Raw genomic sequence first — 13,515 nt, 5'->3', positions numbered from 1 at the left:
CAGGAATAGCCCCCAAGAAAGCGTCGTCCGTTGATTCAAAGATCAACGGCTCAGATCAGATACTGGGAGTCTCGTACAATTTGTAAGGAATGATATGAATAGCGTACAAATGGGGAAAGAGGGGTTTCTCGTAAAAAGCTCGACGGTTAGGGTCAGGGTGTAAAACTAGTCACTAAAGCCTATAAATATCGTCCAAAGAAGCAAGAAGGGGGCAAAAGGCATTGGAATATGGCGGAGGGTCAGTGCATCGAGCGCTTCAAATCGCAACCGCGCCTCCCCGGATTCGCCATTCCGAGGCGATATGATCTCTTCCTCAGGCCCGATCTCTCCTCCTGCAAGTTCGCCGGGTCCGCCCAGATCGCCGTCGACGTCGTCGACGACACCAGGTTCTTGATCCTCAACGCCGCCGACCTTGACATCGATGGCGGCTCCGTATGGTTTAGGAATCCGAGCTCCTCTAAGGTGATCTTGAATCCGCTTGCTACATTTTTCTTGGGAAGAAATTGGATTGTGAGATCATTGGATTGTCTCAGGAGGTCCGGCCGTCGGAGGTCGTTCTGGTGGAGGACGATGAGATCTTGGTGCTCCAGTTTGATGAGTTTCTTCCCCGTGGTAGCGGCGTCTTAGGTATTGGCTTTCAAGGAACGCTGAACGATAGGATGAAAGGGTTCTATAGGAGGTGATGCCCTTGCCTTGTATCGTCTCTTTCCTTCCGTTTTAGGGGTTTGTTATTTATTTATTGATTTTCCTTTCTCAGCGTGTATGAGCATAATGGGGAGAAAAAGAACATGGCTGTCACTCAGTTCGAACCTGCTGATGCTCGACGATGTTTCCCGTGTTGGGATGAGCCCGCCTTTAAGGTTAAGTTGCCTTTCTCTTTTTCCGTATCACTGATTCGTTGCAAGGGTAATATCTTTCAAGACATGCAAACTCTGTCCTAAGCATGCTGCTTAAATTTATGAAAAAAATTAGGTCTGTTTGAAAGTTGGACGTGGGTATGTTTTTGGTCGAAAAGCAACTTAACCCAACTTTCATCAGATCTACGTAGCTTTAGCCATTGATAAACTTTGGTGCATCCATCCTTTGCTTCACTTAGGTGTACAAGAACGCATTTGATCTTGTAAGGTTGTAGAACATTTTGTCAAGAAGAAAAAAAACCTTATCATTTAAGACCTCAAGATGTTACAAAGATTTCGTCACTTATGTCCTTTATCCCTTGTGCTTTATATATATGTGAAATATGATGCATATACATTGATTCATTAAAATTGTCTGCACTGCACAATAACGACCTTTTGTTTCATGTGTATATTTGCACATGTTGGTTGCCTTTCATCATAAACAAATCTCCCATGATTGCTCCCCGGTCCCTAGTGTTGTGGTGATCAGCAATAAAGTGCTGCGAGAAACTGAGAGGACAAGATGACACCCCACATTTTTTATTTACAAGATAATTGTGATTGTCCATAAAACATCATGCTGGCTTTCGCAACAGTCTAGAGCAAAAAAATGGTGAGTGACACTTCAATGGTTCTTGTGGAGTTCCTTTTTTCCCAAAAGAAAATTTTATGACCCAGACCCCACATTGGCGGGAGCCCCATGCACTGGGGTTCGTCCTTTTTTTGAAAAAAATATATGACCCAACCGTAGCTTGTGTTGCAGTGGGTTAGTATTATCACTGTAGAATTCTCCTACTATATGTAATCATAGCTCCCATGACCTGTCTGTTCTAATTTTACACCACATTGTTGATAAATAAAACTTATCACAAACTTCATCTAGTATTTCCTTGAATCAATTTACGCATGAGGATAACATCTAGGAAGAAGATCTTTATCACCTTTAACCTACCACTTGATTTTTTTCTACAGCTTAGACGACTAGGACTGGATTGACTCATATACGTAGGACACAGTATATACCCTTCTTTATTTTTTATTCTCTCAGTTCTGAAAATATATCTTGGCTGAGTAACTGAATGTTTTTATTCACTAAGGCTTGCTTTGGTAATATATGGTTGGCATGTAACATACAATAGACATAAGAGGCAAGGCTTCTCGAATATTATTGAACCTCTTATCCTGACTAAGTTGTGGTTTACTCTAATTTAATGGTACCCTTGTTGTAGTTTATCTATACATATGCCCGTTTTTTCTACTACCCTTACGACAGGACTTTCTGTTTGACCTTCATTTTTTTTCAGGCCACATTTAAAATGACATTGGAAGTGCCATCTGATACCATAGCTTTGTCAAATATGCCCGTTATGGAAGAAAAGCTTGATGGCCTTGTCAAGACTCTTTCTTTTCAGGAATCACCGATTATGTCTACATATTTAGTAGCTCTTGTTATTGGCTTGTTTGATTATGTGGAAGCCTCAACCTCTGATGGTAAGGGCCTTAGTATAACTTGGAATTTTTGTTTTCTCTTATGGTTAAGTATAGGGAGTTAGCTAATCATGTAACTGATTATGCTTGCACAGGGATAAAGGTTCGAGTGTACTGTCAAGTTGGGAAGAGTAGCCAAGGAAAGTTCGCTTTAGACGTTGCTGTGAAGACACTGGATTTATATAAAAAGTAATGCTGTCAAATTTGTGTTCGTATTTACTTGATCTTATGGCTTCTATGTATTTGGCATGCTTGCTGTTGAGGTGCTCTGATTCTTGCCGAGCAAATTTACATAGACAGTAGTGCTTATCTTTATCAGTTGATGCTTATATAGCAGAATTCAGTAACCATAATCTTAAGTAAATATCATCAGATACTTTGCTGTCCCATACTCACTTCCAAAATTGGATATGGTTGCTATTCCTGATTTTGCTGCTGGGGCTATGGAGAACTATGGTTTGGTCACATATCGAGAAACAGCATTGCTGTTTGATGATCGCCACTCTGCAGCCTCAAATAGACAACGGGTAGATTCTATGCATTTGTTTTTTTGTCCTCATTCTTGATTCATGTTCTAATAACTGATTTTTTATGCATTGGGTAATAAATTATTTTGTCATTTTACTGGTTACTTTCAGTATAAACTCATATAGGAAATAGTGAGCAGCATCTTTTATTTAATATGCCCATAACAATATTAACAAATAAAAAAATTCTTTAGGTGGCTGTTGTTGTAGCTCATGAGCTTGCACACCAGTGGTTTGGGAATCTTGTAACAATGGAATGGTGGACTCACTTATGGCTAAATGAGGGGTTTGCGACATGGGTATTTGAATTTTGCTTTTTATTTGTCATACATAAAACTCATACATTGCACTTCTAATGGAATAATTACTGTTTTGCTCTCTTAATGCCCAAATGGTTACAGGTCAGCTATCTAGCAGCAGACTCCTTGTTTCCTGAATGGAAAGTTTGGACCCAATTTCTTGATGAGACCACCATGGGGCTTAGATTGGATGCACTTGCTGAATCTCATCCTATCGAGGTAACATTTCAATTATTCGTGTCACTAGATTTTTGAGAGGGCTGCATGGATTTTCAGTGCTACACACAACTTCATACATGTAACATAAGAAATGATATCGTGATCATCTTTTTAGATGATCTTGTGATTGACTTTTTTGTTTCACAAAACCTGGAAATGGTACTTTGGAATTTAATATAATTAAGTGGTTCTAAATTGAACATATCCTGTTAGTGTGCACTAAACTATTGTTGTTTCAAGCAATTGCTTTGGATCCCAGCATCTGGTTGGTAAACAACCTTACAATTCTAGACAATCTTTGTCCAGATCATTACATATGGATATGCATTCGTAGTCCACATATGCGAGAACATATGAAAAGAATGCAGGGCCAAGCAAGTGCCAATGTATGTAGACTTACCGTTGCAAGCAGGAAGATTCTTTCCATGACGCAAGCGCCAGTCACCCAGATCAAAAAAGAGCAACTTACTAATACACCGAGATCCACACTACACATATATGAGTAAATAAACATTAAGATATTGAATACTTCTTGGAGTGGACATATGTCTCCTGTCTGGTTATGATAATAATAAGATAGATCATGCTATTATCATCTTGATCTTTTATTATATTATACTTTTGTAATCTACTTGTAAATTTGCTATTTGTTTGTTAACCCAAATATAATGGATTATCTTAATTTTGAGTATTTTGCAGCTGCAGCCTGGGCTATTCCTTGGGCTATGGCTTCTTTAGGCTTATTGATAGCATGGTGTGTTGTATGGAATAATCCGATTCCAAAATCCTATACATCAAATTTAGTTTGGGTTACTTTGACCATTGTGCATAAACTCAGTTAAACAAGACTTTTATGGCTATTGATCCTAAATAGCATATATAGCTCGATCCAGTCCAATTTTGATTTTTGCCGAAATGGACAACCCTGATTTTGGCCCTGATTTTTTAACCATTTACATGGTGGTGATATGATAGTGGCTAATTGAACTTATTTTGTCGCTTGGAATTTCTGATTGTTTTGACCAATCCAATGGCAACTGATGGTAATAGTAGGAAATGCCATTCTGGTTAGTGTTATTCTTCTTGCTGACAAAACTGGGGTTGATAAAATGTTTCTTTTTAATACTAACACTGACAGTAATTAGTTTCAAGCTCTAACACACTGATGTTGCAATGCAAATAACTATAATAATCAGCACAGGTTTAGATATTTTATTGTTAGTTTTGCTACATATGATGATGTTGCAATACAAATAACTATAATAATCAGCACATGTTTAGATATTTTATTATTATTTTTGCTACATAAGGATGTGTAAAGCCTTGGTGGTAATTTCAGTAATTATTTGGTGTGTTCACCAGAGTTTTACGACACATTTAATATTTAAAAAGTTTGGTAAGGATCTTTTTGTATGACATTTAACTGTTTATGCTGTCATAAAAATTTTCATGTCATATGTTTTAGGTTGATATAAATCATGCCAGTGAGATTGATGAAATTTTTGATGCTATAAGCTATAAAAAGGGAGCCTCTGTTATTAGGATGTTGCAAAGTTACCTTGGCGCTGAGTGCTTTCAGGTTTGTCTTCTTGTTTCTGGACTTCATTCTGCAAACTTTACACTATTTCTAGATAAATATAATGTGGGGTTCATGAGTCCGTTATCTTATTAACTCATTTTGTTACAAGATATTTCTTGACCAGTAGTTTTAATGCTGCCACTTCTGAGTATAAGTAGTATCACTTCTTCAATTTCAATGATTTCTTGTTCATTAACTTGTCCATAAACAAAGCCTGTTAATTTTTAGGTGTTGGTTTATTTTGTTAACACATACTGATTTGACTCTGGTCCATTTAAATTTTCTCTTCGTGATTTATTTTCTGAAGCTATTAATTGCTAACCTTGTTTTTAGAGATTAAATTTATATTGCAGTGAAAGCATGTCTCTTGATCATGCCATGTCAGTCTGTTCGTCTGTGCTGGAATATATTGGTTGATGTTTTATGAGAGGCACACCACATTGGAATACATCATATCATTTTTCGTTGAATTTTTAATTTTTTAATTTTTTTGTCTTGGCGAAATATTTTGGAAGAAAACCTTGTTGTCATCACAGTCGTACAATTATGTCCATTGGTTGGTTCGTTCCTTCTTCCTCCTGTTTTTTGTGTCTTTTTAATATTTAGTTGCAAATCTTGTAGAATTTTGCAACTTCTTGTTTGTTTATGCTTTTCACCATCATAGACTTCCAACTAAGGGTCCCTTTCACAGACTAAGTGCTCAGTATACTCAATTAAATTCCCATGTATATGTCAAGAAAATTACAATATTCATTTTGTCATCCTGAATCACACATTAGATTTTCTGCAGGGGAAAAATTAAAATAAATTCTGATTACATGGTGCTAAATATCAGGTTTACCAAGAGAGTATGCCAAGTGAGAGAGATAATGCCATACCACTCTAAAGGTAGGCAGTCAGTTTGAGATCTTGAAATGTGAATCAATGTCCGTTCATCAAGTACCTTGCAAATAGGACTCACACTTGCGGTTAAAAAGAGTGTTTTGATTAGACTTGATATCTTGTGGTCTACATGTCAAGTTCCATATCACTGGACTTCATGGCAGTTTCTCACACTTTGTGTAGAACTTATTACAGTTCGTGGGGCGAATTTCATGCCAGGAGCTGGTGTCTCTGAAGTGTTAAGGTTGTCGTAAACTGTATTCATGAGTAGTAGTTAGTAGCATTTATCCATCGCTTGCAGTTCATGAGACTATGTTTCCTCAGTATGTTTAATCCAAAAAGTATATGCAGGTATCTAACAACCTATTGAATAGGTATGCAAGACAAGTTTGATTATTTTTGGTGATTCTTGTAATCTCAATAAATGTGGAACTTGATACAGTTCAATAGAAGCTTGCTATTATTTTGCCTCGAGTACCCTTGGAGTTCAATGTCTTATTTGACACATGTAATAAGCAGGTATATGTCAGCCTCCTAGCGAGTTACTGTTTGCAAAACTAGTATGGGAGCCTTGTTTATATGAGACATCTTGGTGCAGGTGTTTCATGCCATGTGTTTTGACATCTAGTACACTTGCTGATAGATGGTTGAAGTGTGTAATTATCTAGTAGACCTATTCTGATAATTTATTGTTTTGAGGTCAATCTGACATGGAAGTTGTAAATGTTCTTTTGTTTACATTTTGTACATTTTGGTGGTAAAGCTCTGCGGATCTTCTTATCTAAACTTCTGACAATAATATATTTATCTTGTAGAGGTCATTGGCTTCATACATAAAAAAATTTGCCTGTTCAAATGCGAAGACTGAAGATCTATGGGCTGTTCTTGAAGAGGAATCAGGTGAACCAGTAAATATGTTGATGAATTCTTGGACAAAGCAGAAAGGTTATCCTGTTGTTTATGCAAAAGTTAACAATGGGAACTTGCAACTTGAGCAGGTTTGTTGCTGCAATGCTTGTTTTCTTCTTCTTTCTGCTCCTTTTCCCTAGGCTGAGCATGGTTGATTGTATCCTTTATCTATATTGATTTCTATGTCCTTATATAACATATAGACTTACTCCATTTAACATGTATGTGCAATTTACAAATTGTCATATGCTATTACCACCCAGTGCCTTTGATTTATTATCGTCTGAATTATTTTATCTTTTTTTGTCATCACAGACACAGTTTTTGTCAAGTGGGTGCGAAGGGAATGTACAATGGATTGTCCCTATTACATTATGTTGTGGTTCATATGCATCTCAGAAGAAGTTCCTATTGAAAACAAAATCTGAGAAGTTGGATGTGCCAGAACTGTTCAATCCAGAAAATCAGAAGATAAGTGGAAGTGTCTGGATTAAATTAAATGTTGACCAAACAGGCTTCTATAGGGTGAAATATGATGATGAACTTGCAGCAGGACTAAGACATGCAATAGAGGCTAATCAACTTTCTCCAACAGATAGATTTGGTACATTACTATAAAATTCTTCCCTTTTTTTGTATGGTTCTATTAACTGAAATATTGCTTCGACTATAGGTGTTTTGGATGATTCATTTGCCCTTTGTATGGCTTGTAAGCAAACATTGTCATCTTTGCTGTCTCTGATGGCCTCCTTCTCAGAAGAGGATGAATATACTGTTCTTTCTCAAATGATCACTGTGTGTCTCTCTCCATATCTTGGATGTTTTGCTCTTGCGCAATTGCAACATCTGATATAAGTACTTTTCACTGAACAGATTAGTTACAAAGTTATTAGTACTGCTGCTGATGCCACTCCAGAGTTGCTCGCGGACATCAAACAGTTCTTGATCAACCTTCTCTGGCATTCCGCAGAGTATGTGCTGTTGCATTATTTTGGCTAATTTATTTAGATATGTTGATATGTAACGATCTCTTGATTGTCTTTTTTCTTTACCGAGGTACTTCACATATAAAACATGTTGTTGATCAGTTTTTGCATGTGATGCATACTACAGGAATTCTCAAATTAAGTCTCTTTCTTCAATGACTGCTAAACATATTGTTAGGATTTACAGCAGCAAGAAATTGTAGGATGGAATTACAAACATACTTAAGGATTAGGAAAAGGAATATTAGAACTTGTTTTCTATGTTTTAGGAAGGTCTTTGATTGGAGAATTTGTTCATTGGTAAAAATCTTTTGGAAAAGTTCATACATATAACCACATGTACAATCTCCTTCAGCATTGTCCTAGTTTTAAGGAATAAAATGGGAACATAGTTTATTCTCGGTATCTGCTTATCTGTGCAAAAAAATTTTGATACCCTATAATATTAGGAAAGAAGCATTTTTTGCTTGAACAGAGATATTGGGGAAAAAATTGGGTGGGTACACATAAAACCTCCTATTTGTTTTTGTAGCACCTGAAAGCTAAAACTTGCCTGACTAGATATTTTACAGGTTATATCTAAGAGACCATAATTTTATAAAATGATGTTATTGAACATTAAGAAATTGCATTCTCTAACATAATAGGTTATATGTCATCCTTCAGCATGTTGCTTGCTCATTCTTAACAGATTTATGTTGCTACTGGTCATCTTATTACCAGGTACATAATCAATCTCCCAAAACAATGGTTTTGGAGGATTTAGTGACATCGATATCTTTTTTCTTGTGGTGTTTGATTTCCTGGGTAATTTCTTCTACAGGAAGCTAGGTTGGGATCCCAAAAGCAATGAAGGCCACTTGGATGCAATGTTAAGGGGAGAGTTGTTGACCTCTCTTGCAGAATTGGGGCATGATATTACTACTAAAGAAGCAGTCAGACGTTTTTATGCCTTCCTAGATGACAGAAATACATCACTTCTTCCTCCAGATATAAGGAAGGTAAGGATTTGGCTTTAAATCTTCAATTTTCATACTCATTACTCATTGTTGATGTTTCATTTAAAATGTCCTGTAGGCTGTATATGTTGCTGTGATGCAGACTGTCAACAGTTCGAACAAACTAGGATATGAATCTCTTCTGAGGGTTTACAGAGAAACTGATCTAAGCCAAGAAAAAGGCCGTATATTAAGTATGTTGATATAAAGTTCTATCTGAAAGTGAAGAAGTTTGAATTGTTTTGTGATCTTGAAGGTCTTTTTCTTCATTTGAGCTAGGTGCCCTAGCATCCAGTCCTGATCCTGCTGTTGTTCTTGACGCCCTAAACTTTCTACTGTCTTCAGAGGTAATATTTCCTTTTCTTCATGATTAGATATTTTTTTTCCAATCTCAACCTCTTCCATTGATAACTTGTTTTGATTTTCTTTTCAGGTTCGGAATCAAGATGCTGTTTTTGGGCTTGCTGGAATTAGTAAAGAAGGGCGAGATGTTGCATGGGTGTGGCTGAAGGTACCCAGTTATTAGGTTTAAGAATATCATGTTAGTACCACTAAATAAATTAGAAAAGAACTTTACCTATATTGTGGCATGTATTCTTTTCTGAAATGCTACTTGCCTGACTTAATGTTTGTTGTCCTTATTTTTGCAGTACGACTTTCATTTTTAATCAGCTTGCTTGCTTATGTTCTTTTAGATATTTTTTCCCTATAAGCAGCTAAATCGAAGGATGTGTTGTCAGATACTTCTAAGGTATATAAGGGAAGAATGTCAGGAGTGGCAGACAAAAATAGTCCTCTCTAAGTTGGACAACAACCAGAGATTCTAGTGACATTATTGGATTCCATATTTACAGGATGAATGTTTTTTTATTAATCTCACCTTATTTAGAATATCATGATCATTAATGTTCTAGAAGTGCATTGATGTTAGAGAAGTGGGTAAGTTGTCATCTATTTTCTAGGAAATGTGGCAATCTTCAAAGCTGCCTAGAAATCAAAATATGTTAAAATTCTCAAGAAAGACAAAAAATTGAGCACTCAATATCCAAATATCTATCCACACAAATTGCAAGCTTCAGTTGTTATCACTATATAAGAGGCTGGTAAACCCATTATAACAGAGGAGTAGAAGTAATTAAGGCTACTGCATTTAGTATCACGTTAGTGAACTTTCCAGTCATTGATGTATATGATTTCAGATATTTATTGTTCCAAGTATATAGAGCGCACCTCATAGAACACTGGTACCTTAAGGATCAATTGAGTTATCAAAATTTTTATTGAACTGGTATTTAAAATCATGGTATATATTGTACAAAATTGGGTCCACCAATGATTTGATGTCTTTTTGAAGACAATCCTTAAAACCATACTTAACAATAAGAGTAAAAAAATAGGATGAAAATCATTTACAAAGTACCCTAAACAAATTCAACTGAAACCCAATCTGACTAAAGTTCTAAATTGCACCCTTGACTAAATGACCTTGGTCTCTGCATCACATAATTTATAATTCTTTTGTGTATATGGATTTGCTTGCGACTTATGAAATGCCTGTTTCACTTTTATATTAAATGGTTAGATTAGATAGTACTCAGGCGCTGCCTGCAAATATATAGGGCAAACCAACAGTTGCAGTTCAAATGTCATTTATGTTATGTTCAACAGAGCAGTGGCAAGCATTGTATGTCCTAAGTGAGGCAAAACCTAGTACTGAAACGGTTAATAAGAAAGTAGATGTTGTTCATGTTGTGGTTGACAAAGCACACTGCAGCTAGCACATAGGAATTTGTGATACCAAAATAATTGCTATGCTTTTCTTCTTTTGTTACGAAATGTTAGTATGTAGATTTTGTTTCTTATAAATGGTTTATAAGGATCGTGTGCTCTTGGGCTGCAGGAAAACTGGGATCACATTTCAAAGACATGGGGCTCTGGATTTCTGATCACCCGCTTTATCAGTTCCATCGTGTCACCGGTCTATATCGATTTCTTTTCTAGTTATTCTAATTGCTGCTTTCTGAGGCAGATAAGCATTCTCACAATAAAAATACTAAAATGGCCATTTGTCTGGCTGCTGTCTTTTCAGTTCAACTCGGATGAGAAAGCCAATGAAATAGAAGAATTTTTTGCAAGCCGGACTAAACCTTCCATCACCAGAACGGTGAAGCAAAGCATTGAGCGAGTCAGAAACAATGCAAAGTGGGTTAAGAGCATCGGGAGCGAGCAGTCGCTTGGAGACATTGTGAAGGAGCTTGCAGACAACAAGTTGCACCCATCGCTTTGATATCAGATCCCTCTTGTTGGCAACACGTAAGTAGAACTAACTCTTTGGCAACAATGTGTGTTTGAAACGATGTAGCTCTATCAGTATATCAATAAAACAAGTTTCAACTTTTTGTCGTCTGGTGAATCAGGACAGTTACAGATCAATTAATATCGTACCATACGTATGACAACTGCTATAGTATTATATCGCTCATTTTAACAAATGCCAGTGATATTTATTTTTTTTTGGGTTTGAAGTTCTATAATTGGAAGGTCAATAAGGTAGAGTAATAGATCCATCGTCCTACTTAACATGCAAAGCAGCCGATGAAGACGAAACCGCCATCACCTCTTCTTGAGTGAAAAAAACCTATGAAAGGCTTATGAATGGTCCAAAATACCAACCTCCATTTATTTACACCTCTGTGGCATTATTGATTGACAAATTTGTTTGTAGCAGTTGAGTTACATTTGTCCAGTGGCCAGCTTCCTTCTCTCTTCTGTTATGATTGCATCTTTTCTTGTACAAATCCTTTTTATTTCTGATGGTATTTCAACTTTTAATGTCAGATATAATTGGAAAATATATCAAAATCCTTTTTATTTCTTGCACAAGTCTGTTTTTTTTTTTTGGTGTTAAAGCAGACTTATAAAAGATACATCAAAATATCAATTTATAATAAATATTAATCAGAACAACATAAACAATAGAATAATAAATCAATCATAAAATGAGACATCGAATTTTTACTTTAAAAAACTCAATGTGAAAAAAAAAAGATGTCATAATTCACTTTAAACTTTTACTATTATCAATAATAATAATATATTTATAATAAGTCTTATTCAGAATAAATAACTAGAGGATCATAATAACATAAAGAACATATATCTTGGCTCAATAATAATATATCATCATTATTATAATTAAGATGATAGAGTTTATTGTAAGAATTTTTTATATGAAATTTGAACTAAAATTGTTAGTAGTTTGATCATTTAGTAAAAATCTCAAAATCATAAATTTCTCTTTCTCTCTCAGTTACTTTTGTATGCGTCATGGTTTCACACGCAACTCTCAAAATCTTAACTTTCATTATCTTTTCTTGATTTCTAGGTATACCTAGAAAATTAGCGAGGGAGAGAGAGAGAGAGAGAGAGAGAGATGAACGTGGCTGACTTGGGCCACTATCCTCCAAAACCATAATATTTCTTTTTTATTTTATCTTGTGGTGGGCCAGCGAAGGTTGAACGAAGAAAAGAAATGGGCATGTTGAACCAAGAAATGCGGATGGTGTAATGTGCATCTTCTTGTGTGCCAGCCATGGTTGGACCAAGAAATAGATAGGGGAATTTGGTTTTTAGGGACCGAACAATGATAGGAACCACACAATGAAGGGTGTGGTTTGGAGTGGTGTGCTTCCCCGCTATCATATGATAGTAGGGATTCGCATTTCTTGGTTCAACCATGGCTGGAAACACATTACATACATAGATCATGAAAGTGGTAATTGAAAGAGAGAGAGAGAGAGAGCAAAAGTTATTTCATGACGAAAACTTTTGAGATACCTCCGAACCTTGTGATCAATTGGTACCTCCACAAGGTTTGGAGGTATCAATTGGATTTCTTATCGTTTCCACATTGGATTGGTCAAAACGATCAGAACTTCCAATCGATACTCTCCCCTCCACATTGGATTGGTCAAAATGATCAGAAATTCCAAGCGACAAACGAAGTTCAGTCAACCACGATCAGAAATTGCAAGTGCGCTGCATTCTTTCATCGACGAAAACCAGCTTAATAAAAACACACACACGCACACACCGCTCCAACCCAACACACGTCCCCGTCCCCGCTTCCTCCTCTTCACCCTCATGGCAATCCTCATGTATCTTTCTTCACTGATCCTACGCCTCTTCTCCATCTCTTTCTTCAAGAGCCTCTCGTCCTTTGGTTCGACCGGAGTAGTCGGCACCCCACCACCATCACCACTATCTGATATCGAGGAGAGCCCTCACATGTCGTCGGAGGTGCCCCCAAGGGCGGTCCGCCTGCTGAGCCCAACAGCACACGCTCCCGCGAGCCCTTCGAGCTCAAAGGCCACTGTCGAGGACGAGATCAAGAGCAGCTCCACGAGCTTGACGGAGCTTTTGGCTCCGGCCACCTTCTGCTCCGGGATCTTCTACAGCATCCCGCCGATGGTCCAACAGAACCACCACGGCTACCCGCTCTACGAGCTCCTCCTCGCCTTCGTCTTCCTGGGGGTGTTGTCGAGCGTGGTGGCCGTCTTCTGCGCACGCAGGAAGAGCCACCGCCGCGAGGCTGAGGCGGGTGGTAATGACAAGGAGTCGAAGATGTTAGACGTCGGGTTCGTCCACTCGGTGGTCGCCTTTGTGCTCCGGATTCTGCTCCAGCTCACCTTCGCCACGTTGTTGCGTGTCGTCATGTTCGTCGTCATCG

The 13,515-nt window shown here is 37.3% G+C and overlaps 1 protein-coding gene across 1 annotated transcript; it reads left to right on the top strand.

The window, feature by feature from the left end:
• Nucleotides 1–206: 206 nt before the first annotated feature.
• Nucleotides 207–11,188, top strand: LOC103969965 (aminopeptidase M1). Its single transcript, XM_065130240.1, has 19 exons — nt 207–462; nt 534–679; nt 758–860; nt 2,204–2,390; nt 2,483–2,576; nt 2,761–2,914; nt 3,109–3,213; nt 3,316–3,432; nt 4,898–5,011; nt 6,709–6,891; nt 7,118–7,406; nt 7,476–7,597; nt 7,676–7,773; nt 8,612–8,789; nt 8,866–8,980; nt 9,066–9,133; nt 9,220–9,297; nt 10,687–10,764; nt 10,876–11,188. Exons 1-19 carry the CDS (start codon nt 229–231, stop codon nt 11,071–11,073), a joined length of 2,661 nt encoding a protein of 886 aa, XP_064986312.1. The 5' UTR covers nt 207–228; the 3' UTR covers nt 11,074–11,188.
• The last annotated feature ends 2,327 nt before the right edge of the window (nt 11,189–13,515 follow it).

The sequence above is a fragment of the Musa acuminata genome, chromosome BXJ2-10 (assembly GCF_036884655.1).
Source record: "Musa acuminata AAA Group cultivar baxijiao chromosome BXJ2-10, Cavendish_Baxijiao_AAA, whole genome shotgun sequence".
In the NCBI taxonomy this organism is placed as follows: Eukaryota; Viridiplantae; Streptophyta; class Magnoliopsida; order Zingiberales; family Musaceae; genus Musa; species Musa acuminata.
Note: the sequence above shows the minus strand (reverse complement) of the source record. Positions and strands in the feature narration are given on the sequence as shown.

Bases quoted from the DNA above. Each gene is read 5' to 3' on its own strand.
- LOC103969965 (XM_065130240.1), top strand. From the start codon at position 229: ATGGCGGAGGGTCAGTGCATCGAGCGCTTCAAATCGCAACCGCGCCTC. The intron at 2,391-2,482 runs GTAAGGGCCTTA...ATGCTTGCACAG, and splicing joins GGAAGCCTCAACCTCTGATG to GGATAAAGGTTCGAGTGTAC. The intron at 8,981-9,065 runs GTATGTTGATAT...CATTTGAGCTAG, and splicing joins AGAAAAAGGCCGTATATTAA to GTGCCCTAGCATCCAGTCCT.